At 44.9% G+C, this 11,855-nt stretch overlaps 1 protein-coding gene across 2 annotated transcripts in view; it reads right to left on the reverse strand.

Annotated features, from left to right (window-relative positions):
• BOD1L1 (biorientation of chromosomes in cell division 1 like 1) overlaps positions 1-11,625 on the reverse strand; it is a 59,625-nt gene extending 48,000 nt beyond the window's left edge. The window contains exons 1-6 of one of the 2 annotated variants that reach the window (XM_031942831.1): positions 11,278-11,426; positions 11,072-11,196; positions 9,490-9,614; positions 4,788-4,978; positions 1,263-1,874; positions 553-699 (exon numbers count right to left, since the gene is read on the reverse strand). In XM_031942831.1, coding sequence (XP_031798691.1) covers positions 553-699; positions 1,263-1,874; positions 4,788-4,978; positions 9,490-9,614; positions 11,072-11,196; positions 11,278-11,389 — 1,312 coding nt within the window. In that variant the 5' untranslated portion in view covers positions 11,390-11,426. The other variant, XM_031942830.1, reaches the window with a different exon arrangement.
• Positions 11,626-11,855: the final 230 nt, after the last annotated feature.

Below are 11,855 nucleotides of genomic sequence, written 5' to 3' on the forward strand. Positions count from 1 at the left end.
CCACATTCCAGTGATCAGGGATTACTGTGAAAAGATGTGAAAGTGTGTACAAGAAACACATTACATAACAGAATATTATTGTTCTGTAAGGAATGACAAATAAAAATAAAGTCATTAGCTAAATTTTCTATTAACTATTTCACAGGATTATCAGATTTCTTCTTAATCAAACTCCAAAGTACTCATGCTGGAGTGAAATTGGATCAAACTGGAATATTTTTGCGTATATAGATGACCTTTTAATAGACAAAAAAATGCAAAGGATTGAAAAAAAAATGAAAGAAGACTTTGGGAGGGTCTAGGTACATATTACCTATTTTTCTGTTCCCTTGTTCGTTCTTACCTACAACTGTTCCCATTTTACTTCAACCCTTTCCCCTCATCCTTGTCTTTTTAAACATTTTCTTTGAACTCTTTTTCCTTTCTAGATCTCAAAGATCTTTATCTTTCTAGATAAAGCAGAGATTATTATAAAAGGTATACCAACTTATCAAGAGTATTTAACATTTGTATATATAAAAAATGCTTATATTTCTATGTGGCAAATTTTACCATCAGATGTAATCTCTCCTTCTTCAGTGCTATCTGAAGCTACAGCATCTTCACTTTCTTCTTCAAATGATGAGAGATCACTGGTATGGACAGAGCTAACGGTAATATCTGTAAGCCCATCCACATCTGAATCTACCAAGGAATAATCTTTAAAAAAAAAAAAAAAAAAAAAAAAACAGGCAAAAAATAAATACAGGAAATCTTAGAATTAAGAAATTCTCAAAACCATTCATATATAAAAATTTTAACACATATATAAAAATCCACACATCTTGAAACTGTAGTTAAGGAAATTTAGCCTTTTAATTTTAAAGAAAAGAAAATTAATAGAGGTGTTTGTTCCAAAATCTCAACAATGGTACATAAATCAACTTGTAAAGACAATAAAACTTTGTGAATTTAAAATGTAGCTTAAAAAAAACTTCCCAACAAACTAGAATTAGCTATGTAATAGCTTGAAGGATTCAGTTGGGATTTGCACTCAATGAATGAATGCATTGGAATAACAGATATAAGCTTATCTCATAAACAGGAAAATTAATGTAGAAAAGAAATATTTGCTATTTTAGCTGGGAAAAAAGGGCACTTTAATTTTTAGATTCTATGTATCCCAGTACCTTCCACTAATCTGAAGTTTATCAAAAAGCAAAGCAAAGTAACTACTCCCATTGGGAGTAGTTGGACACAATTTTTGGACACAATTTTTATACCTTCTTTTGTCCCGTCAAATGTCTTAAGTTTGTTCCTCTCTGAAGGCAGCTGTTTTGCACCGTCTGCTTCTTTGTCTTTCACTTGCTTTTCATCCTTTGTTTTTTGTAAATCTTCATTTCTTTTAGAATGGTCATATTTCTTATCAGTTTTGTCTTTCTTCTCTTTTTTTCTTTCCGTCTTTTCATTGCTATCTGTTTTTTTTTCCCCTTTGTCTATTAGTTTAGGTTTTTGGTCACTGCTTTCTTGTAGGACATCTTTGTTTGGTAGAAGCAAACTATTATTGTCCTTTGTGAGATTTTTAACTTCTTCAACTGGGCTAGGGAGATCATTTGAGTCTTCTGACTTTGAGACTGTTTCAAATCCTTCAATGAATGGGTCAGACAGGCATTTGTCTTTGTCTGTAAGGTCATCTGTGCTTCTCTCTCGATCAAGGCCAGCATCCAGACTTGCCTGAGACAGGAGTCTTTTTGATGTTCTTTCACTGGTCTTGGGATTTGTAGTTTCTGTCGATGACCTGGCAGCATTTGCTTCTTGATTAAGAGAACTGATCGTTTCCAAAATGGACATGGCATCATTAGCCACATTAGCACTGGATCCAGCAGTAGGAACACCTTAAAGTGAAGGACGTTTAATAATGAATTTATACGTAGAACAGCTCTACTTAACTGTGAACTATAGAATTTATAAATGTGGGCTATCAATAGCTACAAAACAATACCATCTATAACCCATAGCATGTATTAGACACTTGATAAACTGCTTAAAAATCAATCAATTCCTATGCAGATCTATTACATTACTATTTGTATCTTCATTTTCTTGGGAACAGATGCTTTAGTAAATTGAATTTTGACTACGTGGTACCTAGAACTCTTCAGAAGAAAGGCATAACATGTGATATAACCAGCTTATTTTATTGTTCTTTCTAATGTCAGAAGTCTTAAATTCATGCACTGGCCTGGAAACTGACTCTCATGAGGCCAATTAACAGACAAACCTCTCTTTGCTACTTGACCTCTCAGAAGCTACTAGGTCCCTGCTGTCCAACACAGAGATAAACAGACAAGTCATTCTCCCAGGACCAGAAAAGACATATGGTGGAAAATCCACTCCTCTCCAAAGGAGCAGAGCAGATAAGCTCACAACAGGGGAAGAAAAGGTCTAGTCAAACAATGAAAGCTCCAGCAAATAGAGATTTGTAGTTAGAAAATTCAATATGATTAAAAAGGCATTTATGGTATCAACCCTCAGAGCTACTACTCTGAGCAAAAAATCCCAACAGGACTGGAACAGTGGCTAGTTTAAAAAGTTATCAGTAAAGCTCTTGATATAATAAGCGGCTTTGCAGAGTGATATCTAGATAAGAAAGGCTATTTGTCAGGTCATTTGGCCCACCTCCTTTGTAACAGAGCTGCCTCTCTGCTTCCATCTCAGGAGCTTAGAGGTACAGGTGGTTCCCAGGCACTATCATTATGTATTTCTCTCAAGAGCCACATGAAGCCAAGAAAGTTTTATGTAATTTTCCCCCCTAGTCCTATCACTGAAGGGGAAAGGGGCGATCAAGCAACACTTCCAATCATGTGGTGCTTGGGGAAACGTCTTTGGCTTTTTATGCTCAGAAAACATTAGTCTGAGGGGGTCTGCTCTTCAGTGCCGCATCCAGCCTCACTCCCTGATGCCCTCCCAAGCAGCTCTTCCTGCTTGGAAGTCACTCCATCCACCTACCCGTCCCTCCATCCAGACCATCATCCCTCACGCATGAGATGTTGTGTCGTCACCCCTCTTGGCTTCCTGCCCATCCCAGATAAAACCCCACCTTCTACAGGAAGCCTTTCACAATCCTCAAGTCTGGCCATTTCCCCTTTGTTGATTATTTCCTCTTGATCCCATATCTAGCTTGTTTCTGTTTTCTCCCTCATGGGCCTTGGAGCACCTGAAGGGGAGGGGCTTCTCTTATGCCATTCTCTCTGCAGAGCACAGAACACTGAACACTCATGTGCTTGGATGCCTGCTGACATTGGACCTCCCCACCCCCACCACACATACATGTATACGTGCTTAAATGCCCGCTGACACTGGAACATACATGTGCTTGGATGCCCGCTGACTGGCTATGGCCACCTCCAGATCACTGCCCCCTTCTTCCTTAATGAGAATGGTCATTTTCTGACCAAACTCCTAGAAAAGCTGACACCAAAAGTTGCTTCTGGTTTCTTTCACTCACTCCTGAAACCCTTTAAAACAAGGCTTCTTACTTAACTCAAACAACTCTTTCCAAAGTTACTGATGCCCTCTTACCCGCCAAACATGCCGGCTCTTTTTCAGTCCCGACCTTTCCTGACCCCTCAGTAGTGGACATTTGGCCACCCTGACCTCCAGTTCCCTCTTCCCATCACAGCCCTGTTGTATCTTGGGACCTCATCAGCTCCTACATGAATCACCACCTCTCTCTCTCTTTTTTTTTTTTTTTAATTTAATAGCCTTTTATTTACAGGATATATACATGGGTAACTTTACAGCATTAACGATTGCCAAACCTCTTGTTCCAATTTTTCACCTCTTACCCCCCCACCCCCTCCCCTAAATGGCAGGATGACCAGTAGATGTTAAATATATTAAAATATAAATTACATACACAATAAGTATACATGACCAAAACGTTATTTTGCTGTACAAAAAGAATCAGACTCTGAAATATTGTACAATTAGCTTGTGAAGGAAATCAAAAATGCAGGTGGGCATAAACATAGGGATTGGGAATTCAATGTAATGGTTTTTAGTCATCTCCCAGAGTTCTTTTTCTGGGCATGGAATCGCCACCTCTCTGATGATGATTCCCCAGGGGCTCTCTCCAGCCCCATCTCTTTCCTCATTCCTTTTTTCCTTCCAAAGCGAAGGTCTCAGAGATATCTCAGAGCCAGCCCCTCCCCAACGCTCCATGTTTCTGCACGCCCCTCCATCTCTCACTGTGCCCAGGCACTGCATGGTCAGTTCTAATTGTGCATGAAACACGGACTCTCTGGCATCTATCTCTCCCTCCTTAGGTCAGAGGCCACCATTAGCTAGCACCTAAGACTCCCACAAAGCCTTCTTACGTAGTCTCCATGATTCTAATCTCTCCCCACATCAATCCAACTCTGACACAGCTGCTAAAGTGATTTTCCTTAAATGTGGGGGATCATGTTCTTCCTCTATGCAATACAACTAGTGGCTTCCTATTAGCCTTTAGAACCAAAAACCTACTCCCCTATTTGGCTTCCAAAGCCCCCCACAGCAGGCCAAGTCAGGTCACTGTCCTCTCACAAACTTCTGCTCGCCCCCCGCCTGGCATGCAGTTCCCCTTCATCCTAGAGCATTGGGATTGTTTTCTCCGTGTGCATGTGTGTGCACCTAGCACAGCAGGAGCCTAATAACTCTTCCCCGACTGATTCGACTCCAAATCTACCCTCATCTTCAACATTCCCCAGGACTCCCCCTTCAGATACAATCCAGAGCAAATGCGCGCTCGGGGCATGGACACGCACCTTGCAGAATGACGGAAGAATCTGGCTTTTCCTCATCTGGAGCCATGCTGGTGTTCGTCTCCTCTTTGTGATTTAATGTGGCCAGAAACTCATGAACAGCTTTTTCCACCTGAGGTCGGAATGTGTGGTTGATTTTTGGATCCACAACCTGAGAGATGATGCGGTCAATGCCAGACTCCAACATTCCTGACCTGAAAGGGGAAAATTGAGACAAAGAAATTTACTTTTAGCTGACCGCATTTTTTTTTCACCTAAGTTCTTTCAAAGTCAGACCCATACTGGGGAAGGAGGAAGGAGGATGGCAGGGCAAGAAAAGGAGCTTACATTATACCCCCTGCAATCCCACACATCCTTTAACTATCACATAGCTATACACACTCTTTGCATGAGCACAAGTTACTTTTCTCCCTTCAGCCCAGGCAGGATTCTGGGGTCACTAATGAGGAAAGCAAAATATTCCATGGCATTTATAAGGATCCTCCAGCACAACAAATTGTCCATCCCTCCCATTGCCCAAAATATCTGAGTATCACTTGTGGAATGAAGATGACATATTTAAAGCACAAATCTTAAAATTGTCTTTTGAAAAGTAAATGAATGATGATTCTAGAGTCTAAGAAAACTCAATATAATTGATTCTTGGAAGACCGACTTGCCTAGCCAGTGACTAATAGCAAATGGGCACTAAAAATCAATATTAAGTCTAAAATAACCTGATGATTATTTATAGTTAAATGTTATTATTTCCAAGGAAAATGAATTCATACAAAAATATCTATTTCCATCAGGACTCTAGACAAAAGAAAAATAAAATTTAAGACATCTAGATTTTTGTTTATTGTTCTCTTTAAAAATAAGCAGTTGATAATTGTTACTTTTTAGAAAGCAAGCAACTAGATTTATGTATTTAAAACTAGGTCATTTTATGAAATGGCATGATAAAAAATTAGCCACAAAATATCTTTCCTCATAAATCTCGAGTAGTTTCCCACAGGACAGCCAGCCTCATTTGGGAAAGATTCCACAAAAGGCACACATGGAGGACGACCCAAGGAGAAAAGCACATACAGAAGGATATGTGTTGGGGCCAGGCCAATGAGGCCCACGAGGAAGGGGCAACTTGCCCCGAATGCTATAGGGAGGCATACTGAGTGAGAGATTTAAAAAGCCAAAGGAAAACAGACAACAATGAAAAAGTAGCAGAGTAGCTCTCTTGGATATTTAGAGTTCAGTTCTGTCTAGAGGCTGAAAAAATACAATGAACTAGATGATCGTTCGAAGCACCTCCCAGCCCCGTGATTCTATGATTACAGCTATGTGGGCCACAAGGAAGAAAAAAGAGCTAACATACCACAAAGTAGGTTATATGCTTCTTAAAGGGACTAAAATAAAGGTGCAAATTCTGCAAAAGTAAGCTCTATGTTAAAAACACACATAAAAGGAAGACAGTATATTGAAAAGCAGATGCTATCTAAAAGGAATTGAATCCTGATTCAAAGCACAAGTTTAACAAATATTTTTAAAGGTATGGAAATAAAGTCTTCTCTCCCCAAAATTTTATCTCTTTAATCCCTTCCTCTGACTTCTAAGGAAAAAAAAAAAGAACCTTTCTCCTCTTTATTTCCTCAGATTATACTTTTATTTGTAAAATTACAATAAAAAGTGGTGAAGGTCCCACAGCTGCTGGAGTGGGCTACTGAATAGAACAGAAGCTTGGCTTTAAAGTTGGAACACACACAGCCCCGAGACTACGAGGAGGATTTAAAAGGAGTCACTATAACCCTGGAAGCTCAGAAACCGCTATAGTCTGGTGTGGTCACCCCAATCCTACGGGGCTAGGTCTATGGCTGCATTAATTTTGCAGGCTCATTGTTCAGAAACACTTAGCACCTTTAGACTATATCATGAATAAACAGATATGCTGGAAGAAGTAATTTTTCTGGGTAAGCTACCTTGCTATAATCAAACTAATATTTTCCGGTATATTTCACAAATCATTTGAAATTTTGGTATATGCCGATTCCTTAAAGTTCTCTTAAATACTCCTAAACTGTGTCTGGCTAATGAGACTGTAATAAAATAGGTCATTTTTTCACAGCACCGATTGAAGGTTTACAAAACACTCTTCCCACACCCATCTCTCTCTGAGATAGAAGAGATAAGACCTCTAAGTGACAGGTGAAGGAATTAAGGCAGAGAAGGGCCAACTGATTTGGCCATGTAAAAAAAGTGTAAAACTTAACAGAATCTAGGTAACACAATAAGGCTATTATTTTTTTTAAGCAACTCCTTATGCAGTGTTTTCCTTCCTTCTCGATTTTCACTTCCCAACTGAATTTTACTTCTACAACTCCCAACAGAACCCTTTCTTTTTGGGAAAAAAAAGAAATCGGCAAAACGAACCATAAACATAAAACTATCTGCCAACACACGCCCAATTCCAGACTTCCAATCCACTGCTTCTCTGCTGAGGCAGAAGTGAGTAATTTCATTGCCAGTCTTCTAGAATGAGAATTCTTCTGTTTTTCAATGTAAGTTTCTTTTAAGTTTTAAATAACTGAAGTAAATGTGGAAGTTATTCTTTTGGCTGTACTCGATTCTATATCCATTCATAAAACTTTTCAAAATTTATAAAATTCTTCCTATTACTTCTATGGTGAAAAACATTATGTTTGTTTTATAATGTATTCAACTATTCCCCAAGTGAGGGGCATTCACAAATATTACAAAGGTGATGCTATGTATTTGCAAACATGAGATCTTTGACTTTCTAAACAAATCAAAGAACTATAAATAACTAAGTTATCCCTTCCAGACACCAATACTCAGGGTACCTGAAATAGTTGCCTCTCTTGTATTACACATACAGTTAGGTTGTTTCTTTAGGGGACTTTATAATGTTCCTGAGTAGCCTCTTCCAATGTTTAATTACTCTTTCTCAGGAAGTTTTGTTCTTAATACTTAACCACAAATTCTCCATTTAAACATATTCTTCTTTGGTTTTAGGAGGTGGATAACTTCCACAACCACGATTTGCTCAACAATCATCAAGTCATCCCACTGTCATTTGTTTAAAAACAAAAGCAAAAAACTTCCTTTAACATTAAGTTCCAAGATTCAAATATAGCCCTCAAAAGAATTTTTTTGCATGTTTTCTGGACACTTAGTTTTTTCAAAACCCTTTTGTCTAATAAGACCAAAGATCTTGTGATGTTTCACTTGCAAACTGAGGCCCTCTAAGTAAGATGTGCTTCAACATACCAAGACACTGTGATTCTTTAAGTGCAGAGTTCCCGCTATCAAGGACGATCACAACCGTGCTCTAAGTCAGGAGGTAGTTCTTGACATTTCAAAGTTGAGAGACCTAGCTAGTAAATATTAGAAGGTGGATCTAGTACTTTCTCTACTATGCCATGCTGTCTCTTAACATGTCTGCCAAGCAAAACGAAATACATGTGCCATAAGTCCTGTAGGCATTTGGCTTAATTAATTTTGAGGAATGTACTTTGTAAAGGAGTTGATAAATGTCTTCTGTGAAAAAACAAAATGTAATTAATAATCCTTTTTCTTGAATAAAAATGCCTTAGGATATCTCCCAAGTCTTTCCTTCCTTCTTTCTTTTTCTACTGCTGGTCAGAAGTCAGAAAAGGGAATGAGGATTCCTATTTTAAATGGTTAAGAGCATGAAACACCATGTAGATATTTTTTCTTCTTAAACTACCGCTCTATGAAGTAAAAATAGAGTAAAAGAATAGTATACTATCAGCTTTGGAATGAAATCTCTGAAGAATACAAATTTCAGAATAAGATAAAGATTAGAAATCTTATGAAGATATTTGAACATAAGTTTCTGCCAGGAAAAAACTCCTACAAGATTTACCTTTTTCCTCTCAATCTGAGCCTCCAAAGAGTTAGGTGACTGTCTAGAGGGGTCTATTATACTCTTCTACTTCAAAGTTTTGAAATAAGCCACTTGTCTCTTTACTCCCAAGATGCCATATCGTGTAGAGTTAGTCGTGTCTATTGCTCCCCTTTAGCAGAATGCAAGCTTTTTGAATAGAATCACCAATTTTCATTTGTTTCTCTGGTTATTGGACAGTGCCTTGCATGTGACTGGTATAGCTATTTCATCAAATCCAACTCTACTTGACCCCATGGATGTTGTTCAGATACTAGAGTAGTTTGCCATTTCCTTCTCCAGTGTGTCCCCATTTGATAGTAGGTACCTAACGAATGATTGCCAAATTAAATACAAATATTTAAATTAAAAAAAAAATAAAAAAGTAACCGAATGCACTAAATTATATTTAATTACCAGGCGGAGCCCCTTGAGAGCAGGAACTTGCCTTACGCTCTGCGCCCCTAGTATTCAGCACAGATCCTGCACCTAGCAGGCTCTTACTTAGTCGTTGACTGACTTACTGAACGGTTATTTCCCCCATTAAGGCGACTTCCCTCCGATGGTTATGCCGGGGGGCCATAGAAAAAAAGCAGACTGCTCCAGTTTAGGGAAGGAATGTTCAAAGTGAATGTAGAACACTGCTAAAGTTATGCTGTCACACGACATCAGCTTATCGAACTTGATAAAATGCTGACATTGTTGGGCAAACAAACTTTCCCAAGGGCCTAACACACAAAAGCAGGCTGATGCTGGACATCGCACGCGGGCTCATTCTCTCTTTTAAACAATTCTGACACTTACTTGAGGACTTGCTGTCTAATATTGTTTCTCAGCTGGTTCTTATTGAGGTGGGGACTCCAAGTGTGAGTTGCTAAATGATTAGAAACGAAGTTGTCCACGCGCTGTCTCAGGTTCTGGTAGGCGGGCTACAAAGAAACCAAAAGTGGGACACCCCGTGAGAACCCAGCTTGTCCGAAGTTCAGACCTCCCACAGCAAGACATTCCCAAGGCCATGTTGTCGCGTTCCCGGGAAAATCTCGCCCTTCCACCAGAGCCCACGCACGCTTCCTTACAGCACGGAGACATCCCGAGGGGTGAGACCATCACAATGGCCCGCAGCAGACTGGAGGAGCCTAAGGCGCACACACAAAGCGTATGGGACCGGCCGGTTACAGACACCCAAGGGGCGCAGGCTGCCGCGAGAATTCAGAAAAGGGCAAGGCCGGGCCGGGCCGGGGCTTGGCGAGGACTTCATGGAAGAGAAGGCGGCTAGAGCGAGTCTCTAAGGACGGGCAGAAGTCAGGCGCCGAGGGAGAGCATTCCAGGCCAAGGGAAACGCAGCAACGGGCGGGAGGAAGCAAGATCAGGGCCGTGCTCAGGGGGGCGAGTGACCCAGAAAAGCCGGGGGAAGGAGGCCAAGACCAGATCCGGGGGGCGCAGCATGTCGTGCCAAGGCTTTGGATTGTATTCCAAACCGCGTCCCTCTCCCCAGCTCCCCAACAAAATATGACTTTTCCGGGTTTTTTGACTGAAAAGCCAGAAAAAAGCGGCTGCTGCGCCTTTCTGAGCAGGGAAAGGACAGGACGCCGGCTTCGCTTTTGTGGAACTCGCGGAAGCGTCTGGTTGTGAATGAGGGGCCGGGACGGGAGCCGAGCGTGGGTTTCAGAAGTTTCCCCGGGTGCGGGGCGGACCCCGGCAAACGCTAGGTCCCCAGAATCAGCCCTCGACCCCGCACGGGGGAGCAGCCTGAAGCGCCCTCAGGCCCAGAACGGCCCGGGACAGCCCGGCGGTTGGATATCTAGCGGGCGGGAGGGACGGCGGGGGGGGGGGGGGAACACCTCCCCCTGCCAGCTCCCACCCAAAACTCCCGGACACCGGCTCCCGCCGGTTCCCGCCCAGGAGGTCGCGGCCCCCCAGGGTTCCCCTCCGGCGGTGCGCGCTGCCCAACCCCTGACCTCTGAGGCTCCCACGCCGTGGCCGCCAGCCTGCCCCCTGGCCCTGCTCCTCGGCGCTCTCCCGACACGGGCACCCCTCCCCCTCCCCGGCGCTGGCCCGGGGGTCGCCCCGACTCTCAAGCCCCCCGGCCCAGCTCCCTCGCAGCGGGCCACGGAAGGGTCACCGGCAGGCTAGTCCGGCACAGCTGGGACAGCCCCCGCCCCCCAACCGGTCACCGCCGGTTCTGGCCGGCGAGGACAAAGGCGCCGGCAAACTTTCTCTCGGGCCCGGAGCTCCCCCGCACCGGGCGCACCGAGGCAGGCAGCGGGCCCCGGCCCCGGCCCTCCCGCCTGCCAGCAGCGCTTTAAAGCCCGGGCCGCCCGGCCCCTCCCCCCGCCGGCCGGCCCGCGCCCCGCCCCTCCCCCCGCCGAGCTCCCCCGGCCCGCACCTTGGTGTCCACGTCGGCCAGGCAGTCCCTGCGAAACTGGTCGAAGAGCCCCTGACTCTTGAGATGATTGACAATCATGGCCACGAGCTGAGGGTCTCCCGCGCCGCCGCCGCCGCCCCCTCCGCCTCCGCCGCCAGCAGCTTTTCCTCCGCCCCCTCCGCCTCCGCCGGCCGCAGCCGCGCTCCCGCTGCCCGGGCCCGGGCCGCTCCCCGCTCCGCCCGCGGCCCCCGGGCCCGGGCCGGGCGGCGGCGGCGGCTGCGGCTGCGGAGGAGGAGGCGGCGGCGCCGGCGGCTGCTGGGGCTGCGAGTTACTGGCCATGGCGACGGTGGCCGGGCTCCCCCCTCACCTCCCCCTCCCCTCACCTCACTCCCAGCCCGGCTCGGCCCGGCCCGGGATGGGAGGGCGTCGAGCCCGAGGACAGCCGGCGGGGAAGCCGACGGGCGAGGCCCGCTTGGGGTCCTTCTGAAGAGACTCCCACTCCCGCTGCCGTCGCCGCTGCCACCACCGCCACAGCCGCCGCCAACGGGATGTTGTTACTAAAGCAGCGGCCCCAGCACGACCCCGGAAGTGAAAGGGAACGCGGGGAAAGGGGGGGGCGGGGGCAGCGACGGTGGCTGGGAAGGGACCCTCCCCCGTCTCGCCCCGCCCCGCCCCGCGTTGGCGCCGCTCGGCCGCCATCGCTGTAGGCCAATGCGCCGAGGGGCGTGGCCGGGAAACGGCGGCTCCGGAGAAGGCGGGCTGCCCTCGTGACTTCCGGGTTGGGGCTCTGGGTGCGGTCGGGCCT

Source organism: Sarcophilus harrisii, chromosome 6 (genome assembly GCF_902635505.1).
Source record: "Sarcophilus harrisii chromosome 6, mSarHar1.11, whole genome shotgun sequence".
NCBI classification, from domain to species: domain Eukaryota; kingdom Metazoa; phylum Chordata; class Mammalia; order Dasyuromorphia; family Dasyuridae; genus Sarcophilus; species Sarcophilus harrisii.